The following is a 12,184-nucleotide window of genomic DNA, read 5'->3' on the forward strand; positions in this document are numbered from 1 at the left end:
AGATGTCAGAGCCAATGCTTGGTACCTCACTGCAAAAAGCTCTTCTGTCCTGTGTGCCCAGGTGGATGGATGCTGATCCCTGCAGAGCTGGACACCCCACAGTGCCACCTGGCATGGCCGGGCACTGGGCTGCCCGCAGCAAGATGAGGTGGTGAGGTGGGCATCCTGCAGTGCCGCGGCTCCTCCTCGACCACCATCAGCTGCAGGCACTCACTCGGATAACCCAGTGCAGGAGAAGTTGAACAAGGCTGATTAACAATAAGAGTAATTATCTTTTTTTAAAATTTATTTTTACTTCAAAGTGAATCACAACTTCCTGCCCCTCCTTCTTCCCTGCTGTGAAGACATAAGTACCTCCAGATCAATGTCTTTTTTTTTAAAGCATCAAGTGTAACACATCAACTGCTGCTGCTAATAAAGTTTTTACAGTGATGATTTTGGCTAAGAGATTGTTTATGCAACTCCTTAACGAACAAAAAGGAAATCTCCAACATACAAAAGCAGATAAACTTGTGGAATGTAAACATTAATGTACATAATTACTGCATTATCAGAAGTATTATGCATTTATCAAAGCAGTTCAACATAACACTTTCCAACAAATATCTCATATGGCCCAATCATAATTTTTAAGGGAGGCTGTATACCCTACAAGGGTAACTGTCTACCCTAGAAGGGTAATCACTCCTACCTTACAGAGGCATTTGGCAGTATTGATGCCAGAAAAAGAGGGTTTAGTTTAATTTTACCCATGCTGTGTAGATTTTTGATACTTGGCTTAATTAACTCAATACATTCTACAAAGCTATGTAAACAGTCCTGATAGCGAGATTTAAATGAAATCAACAGATCTGGACTGGTCAATGCCAATGTCTTCATTAATTCAAATACCTTATTTATCCCTGAGCACCTTAATATTGTTTCCCCAAATCTCACTGAAGAACATGGAACTATTTCACTAGAATGTAAAACTGCATTTGGATAATCTGTGTCTTACAAGTCCCACTATCCTTTGCTGGTTTAAAAAAAAAAAGTGTTCTCCCCTACCTCCCCCCCCCCCTTTTTTTTTTGTTTTTTTTTAACATATACTGCAATACCTTTAAAAAAAATCACCCTATCAAACAACACCTACAGACACACTACAGACTACAAAAATATTGCATAGGAGTGTCAGTGGGCATAGTCTCACAACATGAGAGAAAATGCTAAGTTTTCTTTAAAACATTACGGCAACGTTCTAATTTTTTTTCCTTTTAAAAATCTTGTAGTTTCACTTTATTTCAAAATTGTACAAAATGGCCATGGCTGTTTATAAAAAAAGTCTCTGTCTTGAGAATATGTGAAGTCTCAGGTGCATTAACAAAAGACCTGGAACGATTCACAGTGCAGCGGAAAGCTTCTTTTGAGGCAGACGTTACAACTCATCCTTCTTCTTTCCTACTCTCTCGTGGTCTCTTTCTCTAAGGGTTCGCATGAAAGTGGTGAATCCAGACTCCTGTTTTTGGAAAAAAAAAGAAAAAAAAAAAAGAAAAACATGGGTCTTTTTTAAAAAAAATCCACAATCAAAACTATGCATCAAGACCACTTTTAGCTTATGCATGGAAATTGTCAGAAAAGGACCAGTTATTGCTGCTGCACTGCCTCATCACGCAGTGCTCTGCTCCAGTGCTGCTCTGCTGAAACGTGAGGGGAAAAGTAACCAACACAGATTCCACATTCCACCATTTTTCATGAGAAACTGTGAAGAAATGGGGGTACAAGGCCCTAAAACTCAGATGACAAGGTAAAATCTGTCCCCAGAAATGCCACCTATGCCTTTTTATTGAAAATGCTCAGACACTCTCACGTTTTATCTGTATACTACAAATATTTGTATGCACACGCATTTGTATGGCATTTTGAAAGCTGTTATTGGATTGTTTGTTGGCCATATACACATTTGCTGTTGTTCCTCATCCCATAATAGTTTTGCTAATGATCCATACATCCAAATAAAGGGAATTATGTATTTTCAAGTTACTATCAAAATTATGGTCAAACACTGAAATCCGGATGCCTAGACCTTTGTATTTTAACAACTTAAAACTTCTGATTTTCTGAAGCTGTTGAATGCCTTCTTTTGCAAAGTAAAAGGTGGTTCAAAAGGTGTTGTAACTGAAACAGATGTGTGAACAGACCTGGAAACTCCACAGAAAGCACTGCGTAAAGCACTGCGTAAAGCACTGCCTCCAATGTTATCACCACAGGAGATAACTAAACCTAACCGGATCCTGCAGAAGCAGAAGACCACGGGACTGAGGAGAGGTGGAAAGGGAACACAGCTGTCAGCACCAGAGAGACTGCAATGTTCTTGTTGGGTAATTTAATTTTACCCAATAAAGGGTTGGCTGCATGCAAAAAGATTAGTCAGTCCACTTTCCAGCATGGGCATAATCATCTCCCAACTGTTGTGGCCTCAGACCGCTCCTGTCTTGCTAAATTCTTTTTTTATTAGCCACCACAGATCCCTCCTTCCATATATCATTTCCGGACACGTGGATAAGAAACACGAGGAAGATTGTGGCTGAAATTTTACTTAATTGTTGGCTACTGCACCCATCTTTACTTTTAAGAAAAGATCCACAATCTGAACTAGATGCAGTATCCATAACAACGCCTGGATCAGCTCCATAAAATGGTCATTACTGTGGTCCTAATGCTGGAAAAAACAAGGAGGTGAAGCTCCATGAAGAATTTCCTAAGATCCTGACTGACAAATAACCTCAGAATTTGGCTTTTTTTCCCTTCATGCTTCTCTGTAATTTGGTGAGCTGTAACAGCAGCAATGTCTTTCATGCAGGCTCTTGTAGCAAAACCACTGGATAGCTTGAAGACCCCGAGTTTTTTTTCTTGTAGACCCTAGCTTCTCTCAGCAATCAATCACTGCTGAGCAATAACCTCCCTCCAGAAGCTCAGGACAAAGATGACATGCAAATAATTACATGGCTCCCTTATTTTGAGGCATTTTACAACCACAGAAGGCATTATGCCATTTCTGCCCATTGCACTCATAGCATACAATTAGCCGGCCACAGCAGGACAAAAGAATGAAACTTCAGCCCATGGGCTAGATGGCACAATTGGTCTTCCCATCCTGAGTTCCAGGAGCTAATCTGATTCAGTGAGAATGAGACATTTAGCTTCCCTTGGTCTCCAAAGGACCGCTTTGTCCCTGCTATAAAAACGAATGGTCTGTCACCGTTTGGCTGCCTAGTGGAACTGAAGTATGTTTACAGTGTATGCATGATCCAGATCCAGAACTGACAGGAGCAAAATCTGTATTTTCTGGCATTTCAGCACCTAGCTGCAGCCCATGTAATAAATCCCTTGCTTTCACTCAGTCCAAATTCACTTGCAGACTTCAGCTTAAAGAATAAAATATGTAACAAAGCATTACCAAATCTACTCCTTTTTCCCCTTCTCACATTCCTAAAATAGACCAAGTACATTCGTAATACAGAGATGTACAGGGGCGTGGTACGCAATGATTCATCCATGTAAGTTAGTAACAGAAGCAGTTAAATATCCTTTCAGTAAGATAAAAATTTGCCCTGCAGTACTCATTTGCGAGGTAGTACTGGCAGAGACCTTCCTCCCTTTATCAGGTGATGACTCCTGCTTTTACTCACCCCTCTTTCTCCCGTGTATTTTTCCACAAATTTCCCGTAGTTGTAATAGTTGAAGGTGGGGTAGCCATCAACTCCCTCCTGCTTGCACAGGTCATGATTCTGTTCTTTGGCACAGTCCACTGCAGCGTAGGCGATCTGAAATGCAAGAGATCAGCGTGAGGCAGCAGAAGACAAAGGAAGACTCCACAGTCACGGTGCTGCTGCAGCTTAGAGCTAATGCTGGGAGAGACCTACGTCTTCTGCCAAAAATGCAACTGCTGTTGTGATGGCTCAGCTGTGCAGGAAGATCAGAGGGTCATCACTGGGTCACGCCACACGAAGAGGCAAGCAGAAGTGGCTTCCTCCCAGTACAACCCTGCAGTGCCCGCACAGCCTCTGGCCCACACAGCTGTGAGGTGGGTTCAGCTCCCAGCACACAGCATCACCTTCCCGGCCTCCTCGCGAAGCTCTTTGCTAGACTCCAAGCAGGAAATCCAGAGGGTGCATTTGTTAAACCAAAATGAAGTCCAAGCATGGTGGTCACAGTGCTGTCACGCTTCAGGACTTTAAGTGCTAGGTGATGAATAGCGACAGGGTGACACCGGTAACCATAAGGACCCACCTAACCCAACCTCCTTCCTGTGACACAACCAGTGCCTGGAAACCACTACCTCTTCTCTTCATGGACAAACACAGAAGCTCACTCTCACAAGCTATTAAGATTCATGATTTTTACCCCAAATAGCTTTCAGGAACCCTGTTCAGTTCTTCCAAGGACAATGGGGATGGGGGAGAGGCCAGAGCGTTGCCTACTGAGCAGTGCCAGTAGAGAAGTAGGTTGCTTACTTTCGCAATCCCTGCCTGGCTTCATCCGTTCTCCTCCCTGTCTTTTTTTGCCCCTCTTTTGATGTAGGGGCACGGTGTGCTACGCACAGCCATTAGCAAAGTGGGCTTTAATTCCTTTTGAAACCTCTAGATGCTACTGTCACACAAACCAAGCGTCAGGAGGAAGCAGCCTGCTCGCAGCAGAGCAACACCCTCCTCCCCTGCCTGCCTCAGGAGAGCGCAGGGAAGCGCAACCCCGCAGCCCCGGAGCGTCAGCTCAGGCTAACCCTAGTTTAGAGCATTTGACATTTGGAACCCGAACCTGTGAAGTGCTGAGAATGGGCTGTACTTAACATTTTTGATGTTAAAACAAAATGCAATTCACAGGCTTTTATTTCAAGCAGCAGAGCCCTCTGCTGTGATTTCACACTGGCTGTTCGCTGAGTGGCAGTTCTGGCTCCGAACGAACGCACGCTGCTGCGATGCAGGCTTGACTTCACAGCCCCGTTACAGGCTTTGCTGAAGAGCAAGCAGTTTTAAGTACAAGCTATGAAAAAAAAAATTAGAAGAATAATTTTTGCAGCTATGGGTTACAATGTATCAAGTACTAATTTCATAGCAGCCACATCTCATCTTCAAATTTCCATTACACGTGCCACTTTCAAACATCTGATCAAAATACCTTTTGCTTGCATGACTCTAGGGTTGCAGTTGAACTGTTCTTCCACAATTAAAAGATCACTTAATGCCCTCCAGTTTCATGGTGACACTGTCAAGACCCGATCTCATTACCCTAATAGCTATTGAAGAGATTGGCAAAGCCAACTTCGGGTGGTTTGCTTGTTTTGTTTTGGCTTTGAAAACCTGGTAAGACAATGTTCAGTAGGGTCTCACTTGGGTCTATCTTCAGATGGGAGGCACTACAGAAAGTGTGCAATATTCCTAAATAATTTGTTTCACTTTTTAAACTTGAATAAGGCTATTAACAGAAGCAGGACTCTTGAGAGTTTCTATGAACACACCTTTTTTTCCCCTCTTCTTCTTGTAAACAGAAAGACTCCTACTCATTCAGGGCCAGCTAAAACAAAGGGTCAGGAATAATGCACTGCAAAGGAGTTTCATCTAAGTATTTATGTCTTCCTGACCTCAGCAGTCAGCCAAAATTTAGAGGCCTGTTGGCTACTTCTGTGTAAAGGAAAACTCAAAATGGAGACGAACATTTATTTGATGTCACAGAATTAATTTACAAAAAATACTAGAAGTCTTGATTCACTGAAAGCAGGAAGAATAAATAAAACTACTTTTTTTCCCAACTGCTCTAAATATCACACAGGGAGAGACTAGAGCCAGAAAAAGTGGCAGGTATATGTGCACTCATCCAGATCTTCGTAGTCAGTCTGAGACATAGAACTGTCAACGACTGATGATGCATCTGTTCTTAGTTAAAACCTTGGAGATTAGGAAAGCTAGGTTTTAGTAGACTGGAAGTTATACTGTACCTCTCTGGAATCATCCAGAACAGTTTTGGTTGCAGGAAAGAGCCCAACTTCCTTTACAAAAGGCTTTTGGTGAGAATAACCTGCAGTGAGGAGCCAGCACGGTGGAGGAATACAGCCCTATAACCCACTTTTAACCTTGTTCAGCACACATTTATTTATTGCCTTAAATCAGATGACTGATGGGCTACAAGGAGGTGGCTTCTGAAAGAAATGCTTAGCGGTCTGATTGAGATACAGCTCTCCTCTACAGCACGTGGAAATCTCAGCTGCTCCATCTGCATGCATTTGTCACACACTGATGTAAGGCACAAAGATCCCAGCCTAAGTCTGTCTGCAACAGTCACGTTACCCTAATGCAATGCCTTAACTCCATAGGTCTAACAGCAAGGGCTGTGTACACCTGGAGTAGCATTTGGAGAATACGTCCGTGGTCCATCATTCTCTGGAGCACTCCTGATGCAAGCTCCCACAAAACCCCGTGGACTTGCTGCTGCTCCTGCAAACGTCATTTTGAGCCCAGCTCTTCAGATCATGCATTCCCGTTCAGTTATTTTTACAGCCAGTGAGAGAAGAGAAATGGAAATTTTCAGAAGACTTGTAACTCATACAGACCCGCACGAAATTTCATAGAGACACATCTAATTCCCAAGACTGCATCCTGGGGCTGGATTTCAAATGCCTGCTGCCAACAGAAGCTGAGTAAGAGTACTTAGGAAAGCTTGAGTGATTACTTTAGAGTGGAAATGTTAAGGCAGCCTAAATATAGAGGTTGCTACCATCTCTATGCACTCATTACCATAGCATCACACTCCTAATTGTCTTGCCTGTCTCACAGAGGAAGATCAAATATAGTGCACTGCAGAAAGAGAAAAGTAATGCTGGAAACCACTTGTAGCAAACCACACTTCTGGACTGAGGACCAACTCCATTCTATCAGTTTCAGACAAGTGAACTCCACAACATACCAGAACATCAGCAGACAAAACCGACGCCCCTTGCAGCCCACAAAAAGGAAGTATTTGCTTGAGTTCTGGCCTAAGCGAGCAGTCATACATTGTGGGGATGTTTTCTTCTCAATCTTATCAACAATGAGTTTTTCTGTATCATTAAAGAAAGAAACTGAGTCGGGTAAAACAACCACCCTAAAAACTTCTACCAAAAACTGGTTCAAGACTTCAATGCCATTCTCAGAAACGATGTTCAAATACAACTACCAGCAGCCTGTGCTTGCATTACAGTTCACTGGAAAGCATAGGGTAGAAACCCCAATATGCTTTGCCTTGTAAAAACAACTGTATTTAACCAGAAATTTCAGACAGATTAAACATAAGACGTCCCTGATACGTATCCCAGGAACCAAGACACTTGGCATCATCTCTCTTGAATTACGAGGAAAAAAACAATGTGAAAAATCTGTGAGCTCGAAACTCACCAGGAAGAGTTGGTGTAAGACTTAGGTATATATATGTTCATCATGGAAGAAAAAAAGTCCAGCATAAAAGCTTTCAGAAGACAGGATTGATTTTATGGAGGTTTGATTGTTAGGGCTAAAATTTAATTTCTTGAGCTTTCCTAACTTTCCTACAGCCAGAGGGAGAAATTCACTAAAAACCATTTTGAAATATAGAAGAAAAGCCCACTGTTTTATCTGCAACATGCACAAAACTCCACAGGGTTATGGATTCTCCATAACCCAAAGCTGCACTGCCTTAAATATCGACAACACGTCATTATACAGAAGTTCTCTCTCCAGAGGCAATGCCGTTCAGGTTTATCACCATCCTGTTCAGTAACTGCAGCAGGAACAAAACAGTTATTGAATGAAAAGGAAGTCAATCAGAGGACTGCGAACCTCAGAGGAAATTCCCTGGAATACACCTAGTTTTCTTGATGTCGTTGGTAGTTCCTCACAGCTAGCATGCAGCTTATAATAATTAATACCACCAGATTAGTATGCAGAACAGTAACAACATCGGGTTAGTTTGCATTTGTCCTTTATTCCAGAGTCAGTATAGTTTAGCACTGCAGCAACATCTGGGACTAGAAAATATCTTTATCTTAAAAGTAAAGTCCCAAAGCAACATTTTTTGGTTTTATCAAAGAAGTGGAAGCTTAATTGTAGAGTTGAAAACTGCACCCTGCACTGCATTTGAATGTGAGTAATGTCCAACTAGCTCTGAAGAGCTCTTAAAAAAGGAAATGAGCATGGCCTACTATTCAGATGAAGTGGCCTGATCAGGAATGCTCACCTGTTGCAAAAATCAGAACTTTTCATTTAGGTGCTTAAGTAGAAGAGGAGTTGTGCTGAAAATGTGACCGCTGAACTCTTCATGCTTCAAATGTAACAGAACCATGATGCTTATTTTTCCCCCTCCATGAAAGTACCAGAAGAGAAAGAAGGATTTGCAGCACCATCTCATCAGGCAACAGCCAGCAGAGTTGCCTTCCAACAGAATTATGAAAGCAACTTTTTGTTCTAGGGGGATCTTGCAGCTAAGAAACAAGATTACATCCAGTGGTTCAAACAGATTTGTAGAAAATTGGAACTGGGATCCCTTGACCTCCCATGTAACTCCTCCTTTCTATTCTTAAACCCCTTTCATTTTAACAGTTTGTCTCCCAGCTATCACACAATGGTATAGTAAAAATATCTTCTGCAATCCCTGTCTCTCTCCTGTTAAAATATGTACTGCCATACACTGCTTTATTGATTCAATGAAATAAATCTCTGCTGGAGCTAATATTGACTTTTGTTATGAAAATGGAAGTGAATAACTAACTGAATATTGATTCAGTTAGTTATATTGAAAGGAATGATATATGATAAGCTTAAAAAAATTAAAATAAATGTAAAATTGCAGCATGGAAAAGAACGCTACTAAGCAATGGCTTTAAAGTATAGTCAATTCCAGATGACACTTACCTGATTATGAAAAAAAGTCTGTTGTTGCCAAATGTCTTAAAAGCACCTATAAGTAAGACAGATGCACATTCTTCTCTACGATTACTCCGTGGGATTCTATTTATATTACCTGTTCTCGATCCTAACAGCAGTTATGAACTAGCCTGCTAAAGCTTGTTGAGATTCAGCTGCTGTTTTCAATGCAAATGGCCTTGCAAATGGATGATTCATTATTAGAGGTCCTGATGTACCACAGCAGCATTACCATGGCTGCAATTCATCAGCTATTCTCAAAGCGGGCCTATTTGCAAAGGGAAGATCCATTAGTAGTCACCAAGATGTACAATGCTAACATCACCATATTTAATGAGCCTAATTAAAAAGAAATTCAACACATCCTTTTTAAGTAAAGAGAGATCAAATTCTTGGCTAAACTCAAATATGAACTCATTTGGATGACTCTATACACTGATTTAGTAGGTATCATGATGTTGAACCACGGTTCAAACCTAAAAACATGGCAACAAAGCCCATGTATGATACATACTGGGGACTTACCAGTTTCCCTGTAACTTGTAGCTCCCTGCAAGCACACCAACTCACCTCAGGAGCTGCAGTCTTTCCAGTAATCTCTGCTACTGCTGTTTCTATACAAACTCACTATATTCCAGCTGCTGTGCTTTGATCTAGGTCAATGCATTTGTACATGAGCTGCTTTCTGTGAAACTGGAGAAGATTGGTCAAACTGCAGCCCCTCTGGGGGAGTTCCAGAGATTTGTTACTGGGAGTTTGAGGAGTCAATAGCTTTCCTTCAGCTAATCCAAGCTGGAGCATCACAAATCAATTCCTTCAAGCTGAACTTTAGGATCAGCCAAAAGGCAGAATGCAGATTTTTTGAAGATTTAGCTGGTGCCCTTTCAAGAGTCTCCGGAGAAGTTAGTGCACGTGCCTTCCTGCTCTCCAGTCTGTTCAGCAAAGTGACAATACTCACATTTGCATCTTCTGATGTACACGGTCATTGCCAAAACTCTGACTGCGGAGCACAGGCCAAAGGCTTTCCCCTAGCAGCTGTATGCAAAGGCCACAGCTCCCCAAGGCAAGAACATTCCAGATGGCTGGTGTTTTTGTTTTTTTTCCTTCCTTTCTTTTTAAATAGCTGAAAGCAATATGCTAACTGCTTCACTGGACGAGCCTCTCCACTCATCTGGGTCTCATGGCACTGAGTGCCCCCGGTTACAAAAAGCCACGCAGGCACACTGAGTGATGCCAGAGCCCTCCTTGGATACACCCAGAACTGTTCTCCCACAACAGCTGCCCCTGGCCAGCACACAGGCTCCATGTTCCTGCTGAAACCACCAGCAGTGATGTGGCCAACAAGAATTGACATTTGGGGCCAATGTTCTGAGCACTGCGTTTTTAAACTCTGACTCCAGCAGCGCAGATGATGAAAAAAGTACAGAGCATCGCACGCATCCCTGCAGGGGGGATCCTGCACCAAAATCGCCCTGTTCCTGTGAATATTGAGAGCCAGAGACACGTTTTAAACAGCTTCAAGTTTTGCTCGTCTTCAAAATTCCCATGTAAAGACTCAAAGTTTCCCAAAGGACACCTGTTAAGATACCATTTATAACCATTCACAGCTGGAGTGATTTTGATTTTTCTTTGGCTTCTGCGGAATTGAATGTTTAATTAAAGGACCACCCCTACTGACAAGAAGATAGGGTTTAAATGCTACCATCCTCAGCTAAAGTAAGAAAAAAAAATCTTTCTCCAGGGGAAGGGAAAAAAAAAAGCCACTATTACAGACTGAAAATGAAATTTAGTAATCTTTCCATGAAAGAAAAAACACTTCTTCCCTCCTCTTTAAGCATTTATTTCAGAGAAGTTTCAAGCCCTATGGAACTACAAATTAAAGAAATTCTAAAGCTCAACTGGTTTGAAATATGGGAATATGCCTCGTGCTGCTTATGGGAAGAGGCATGTGCCCTTCTGAAGTTTTAAACAGGTTTATTTTCTTTTCCACAAGGGCAAAAACTGGCAGCAAGAAACACCTTGACAGGTTATGGCTGTATGCAATTAAATAGTGTTCCCTAGATAATCAATCCCTGGCACTTTCGTAAGTCACTAGGGTGGAATAACATCGTTTTCCCTAACTGCACACACCTCTCCGAAACTGTACCAGCCTTAATATTCCCTGCTGGCTCTCCTGTTCCAACTCATTACATTTTATACTTCCCCACTTCAGCCTTAAACTGAAATCAAGAACTGCAACCGTCAATCACTGCTCTGCTCCGAGTCCTTTCTTAACCTGCGGTCTGAGCTGAAAGTTTCACAAGCCTGCATTTACCACCATCGTGATGTCCAATAAACTGTACGATGGTTCAGATCGGTTGCCAATACATCCTTCAGCTCTAAGAAGCAACTTTCACATTGTTTGGCACATCTGCTTCGTCTCCTCCAACTGAAATTTTAATGAATCTAGGAAAGAGCAGTTTTATTTAGAACTGCCAAGTAGGAAAACAAGGGTACGTTCTCAGAGATCTCAGGAACAAACAGGTAAGCAAAAGGCATCTGAATACACAAATCTACAGCAGTAAGAGGACTGAAAGCTGAACAACTTTCAAACCTTCCATGTACAACCTGTGCCTGAGGGTGCGAGGGACTTCTCATGGGATGCATTCAGTGATGCAGGAATGATTTGTTTCTCGACAATCTGATGCCCCTTGTGTGAGTTACAGAAAAGACAAGAGGAAAAGAAAAAAAAAAACACCATAGAAATTCTTTCCTTATGGTAGCAGGCAGATTAATAGGGGTATAACTGTTTCAGAATTACCTCTTCATTTCCCTATTAAATTGAAATCTTTTCCATGCCGCAGTGAAACACAAAGCAATCACGGTGTTAGAACAAATACTGAGATCAGAATGAAACACAGTTTAGTCAAAGACAGTTAAGTGTGTAAGCAGGTTTTAAAGTAGTTAGTTGGCTAAGTCCAGTGGCTTTTCATTTTTTTAATCCCAGACATGTATATACTCAGTTAAAATGGCTTTTTTTAAAATTCACATAAATTTACTGGCATGCTTCAACCATCAGATGAACTTTCAAGGCAGAAGCATGAGGGTCCTAGAAGGGCACAATATCCTGGGCTTGAGCCAGCCAACCAACAGCAATGTATTACTGATCTTTGCTTGCATAAGTATGATTGAGGTTCTCAGGGCTGTCACAATACTTATGGTTTCTCTGTATGCACCCTGTTTATGCCTGACAAAAGTCGAAGGGGAATGGAGAAGTCATAAGTTATCTTTTATTAATC

At 41.8% G+C, this 12,184-nt stretch overlaps 1 protein-coding gene across 1 annotated transcript in view; it reads right to left on the reverse strand.

Moving 5' to 3' along the window:
* Positions 1 to 1,397: 1,397 nt before the first annotated feature.
* PDIA5 (protein disulfide isomerase family A member 5) overlaps positions 1,398 to 12,184 on the reverse strand; it is a 96,530-nt gene continuing 85,743 nt past the window's right edge. The window contains exons 16-17 of the mRNA XM_084524665.1: positions 3,669 to 3,803; positions 1,398 to 1,495 (exon numbers count right to left, since the gene is read on the reverse strand). Of these exons, the coding sequence (XP_084380791.1) occupies positions 1,415 to 1,495; positions 3,669 to 3,803 (216 nt within the window). The 3' untranslated portion in view covers positions 1,398 to 1,414. The remainder of the gene's footprint in view (positions 1,496 to 3,668; positions 3,804 to 12,184) is intronic.

This window comes from Aythya ferina (assembly GCF_964211825.1).
Source record: "Aythya ferina genome assembly, chromosome: 6".
Taxonomy (NCBI): domain Eukaryota; kingdom Metazoa; phylum Chordata; class Aves; order Anseriformes; family Anatidae; genus Aythya; species Aythya ferina.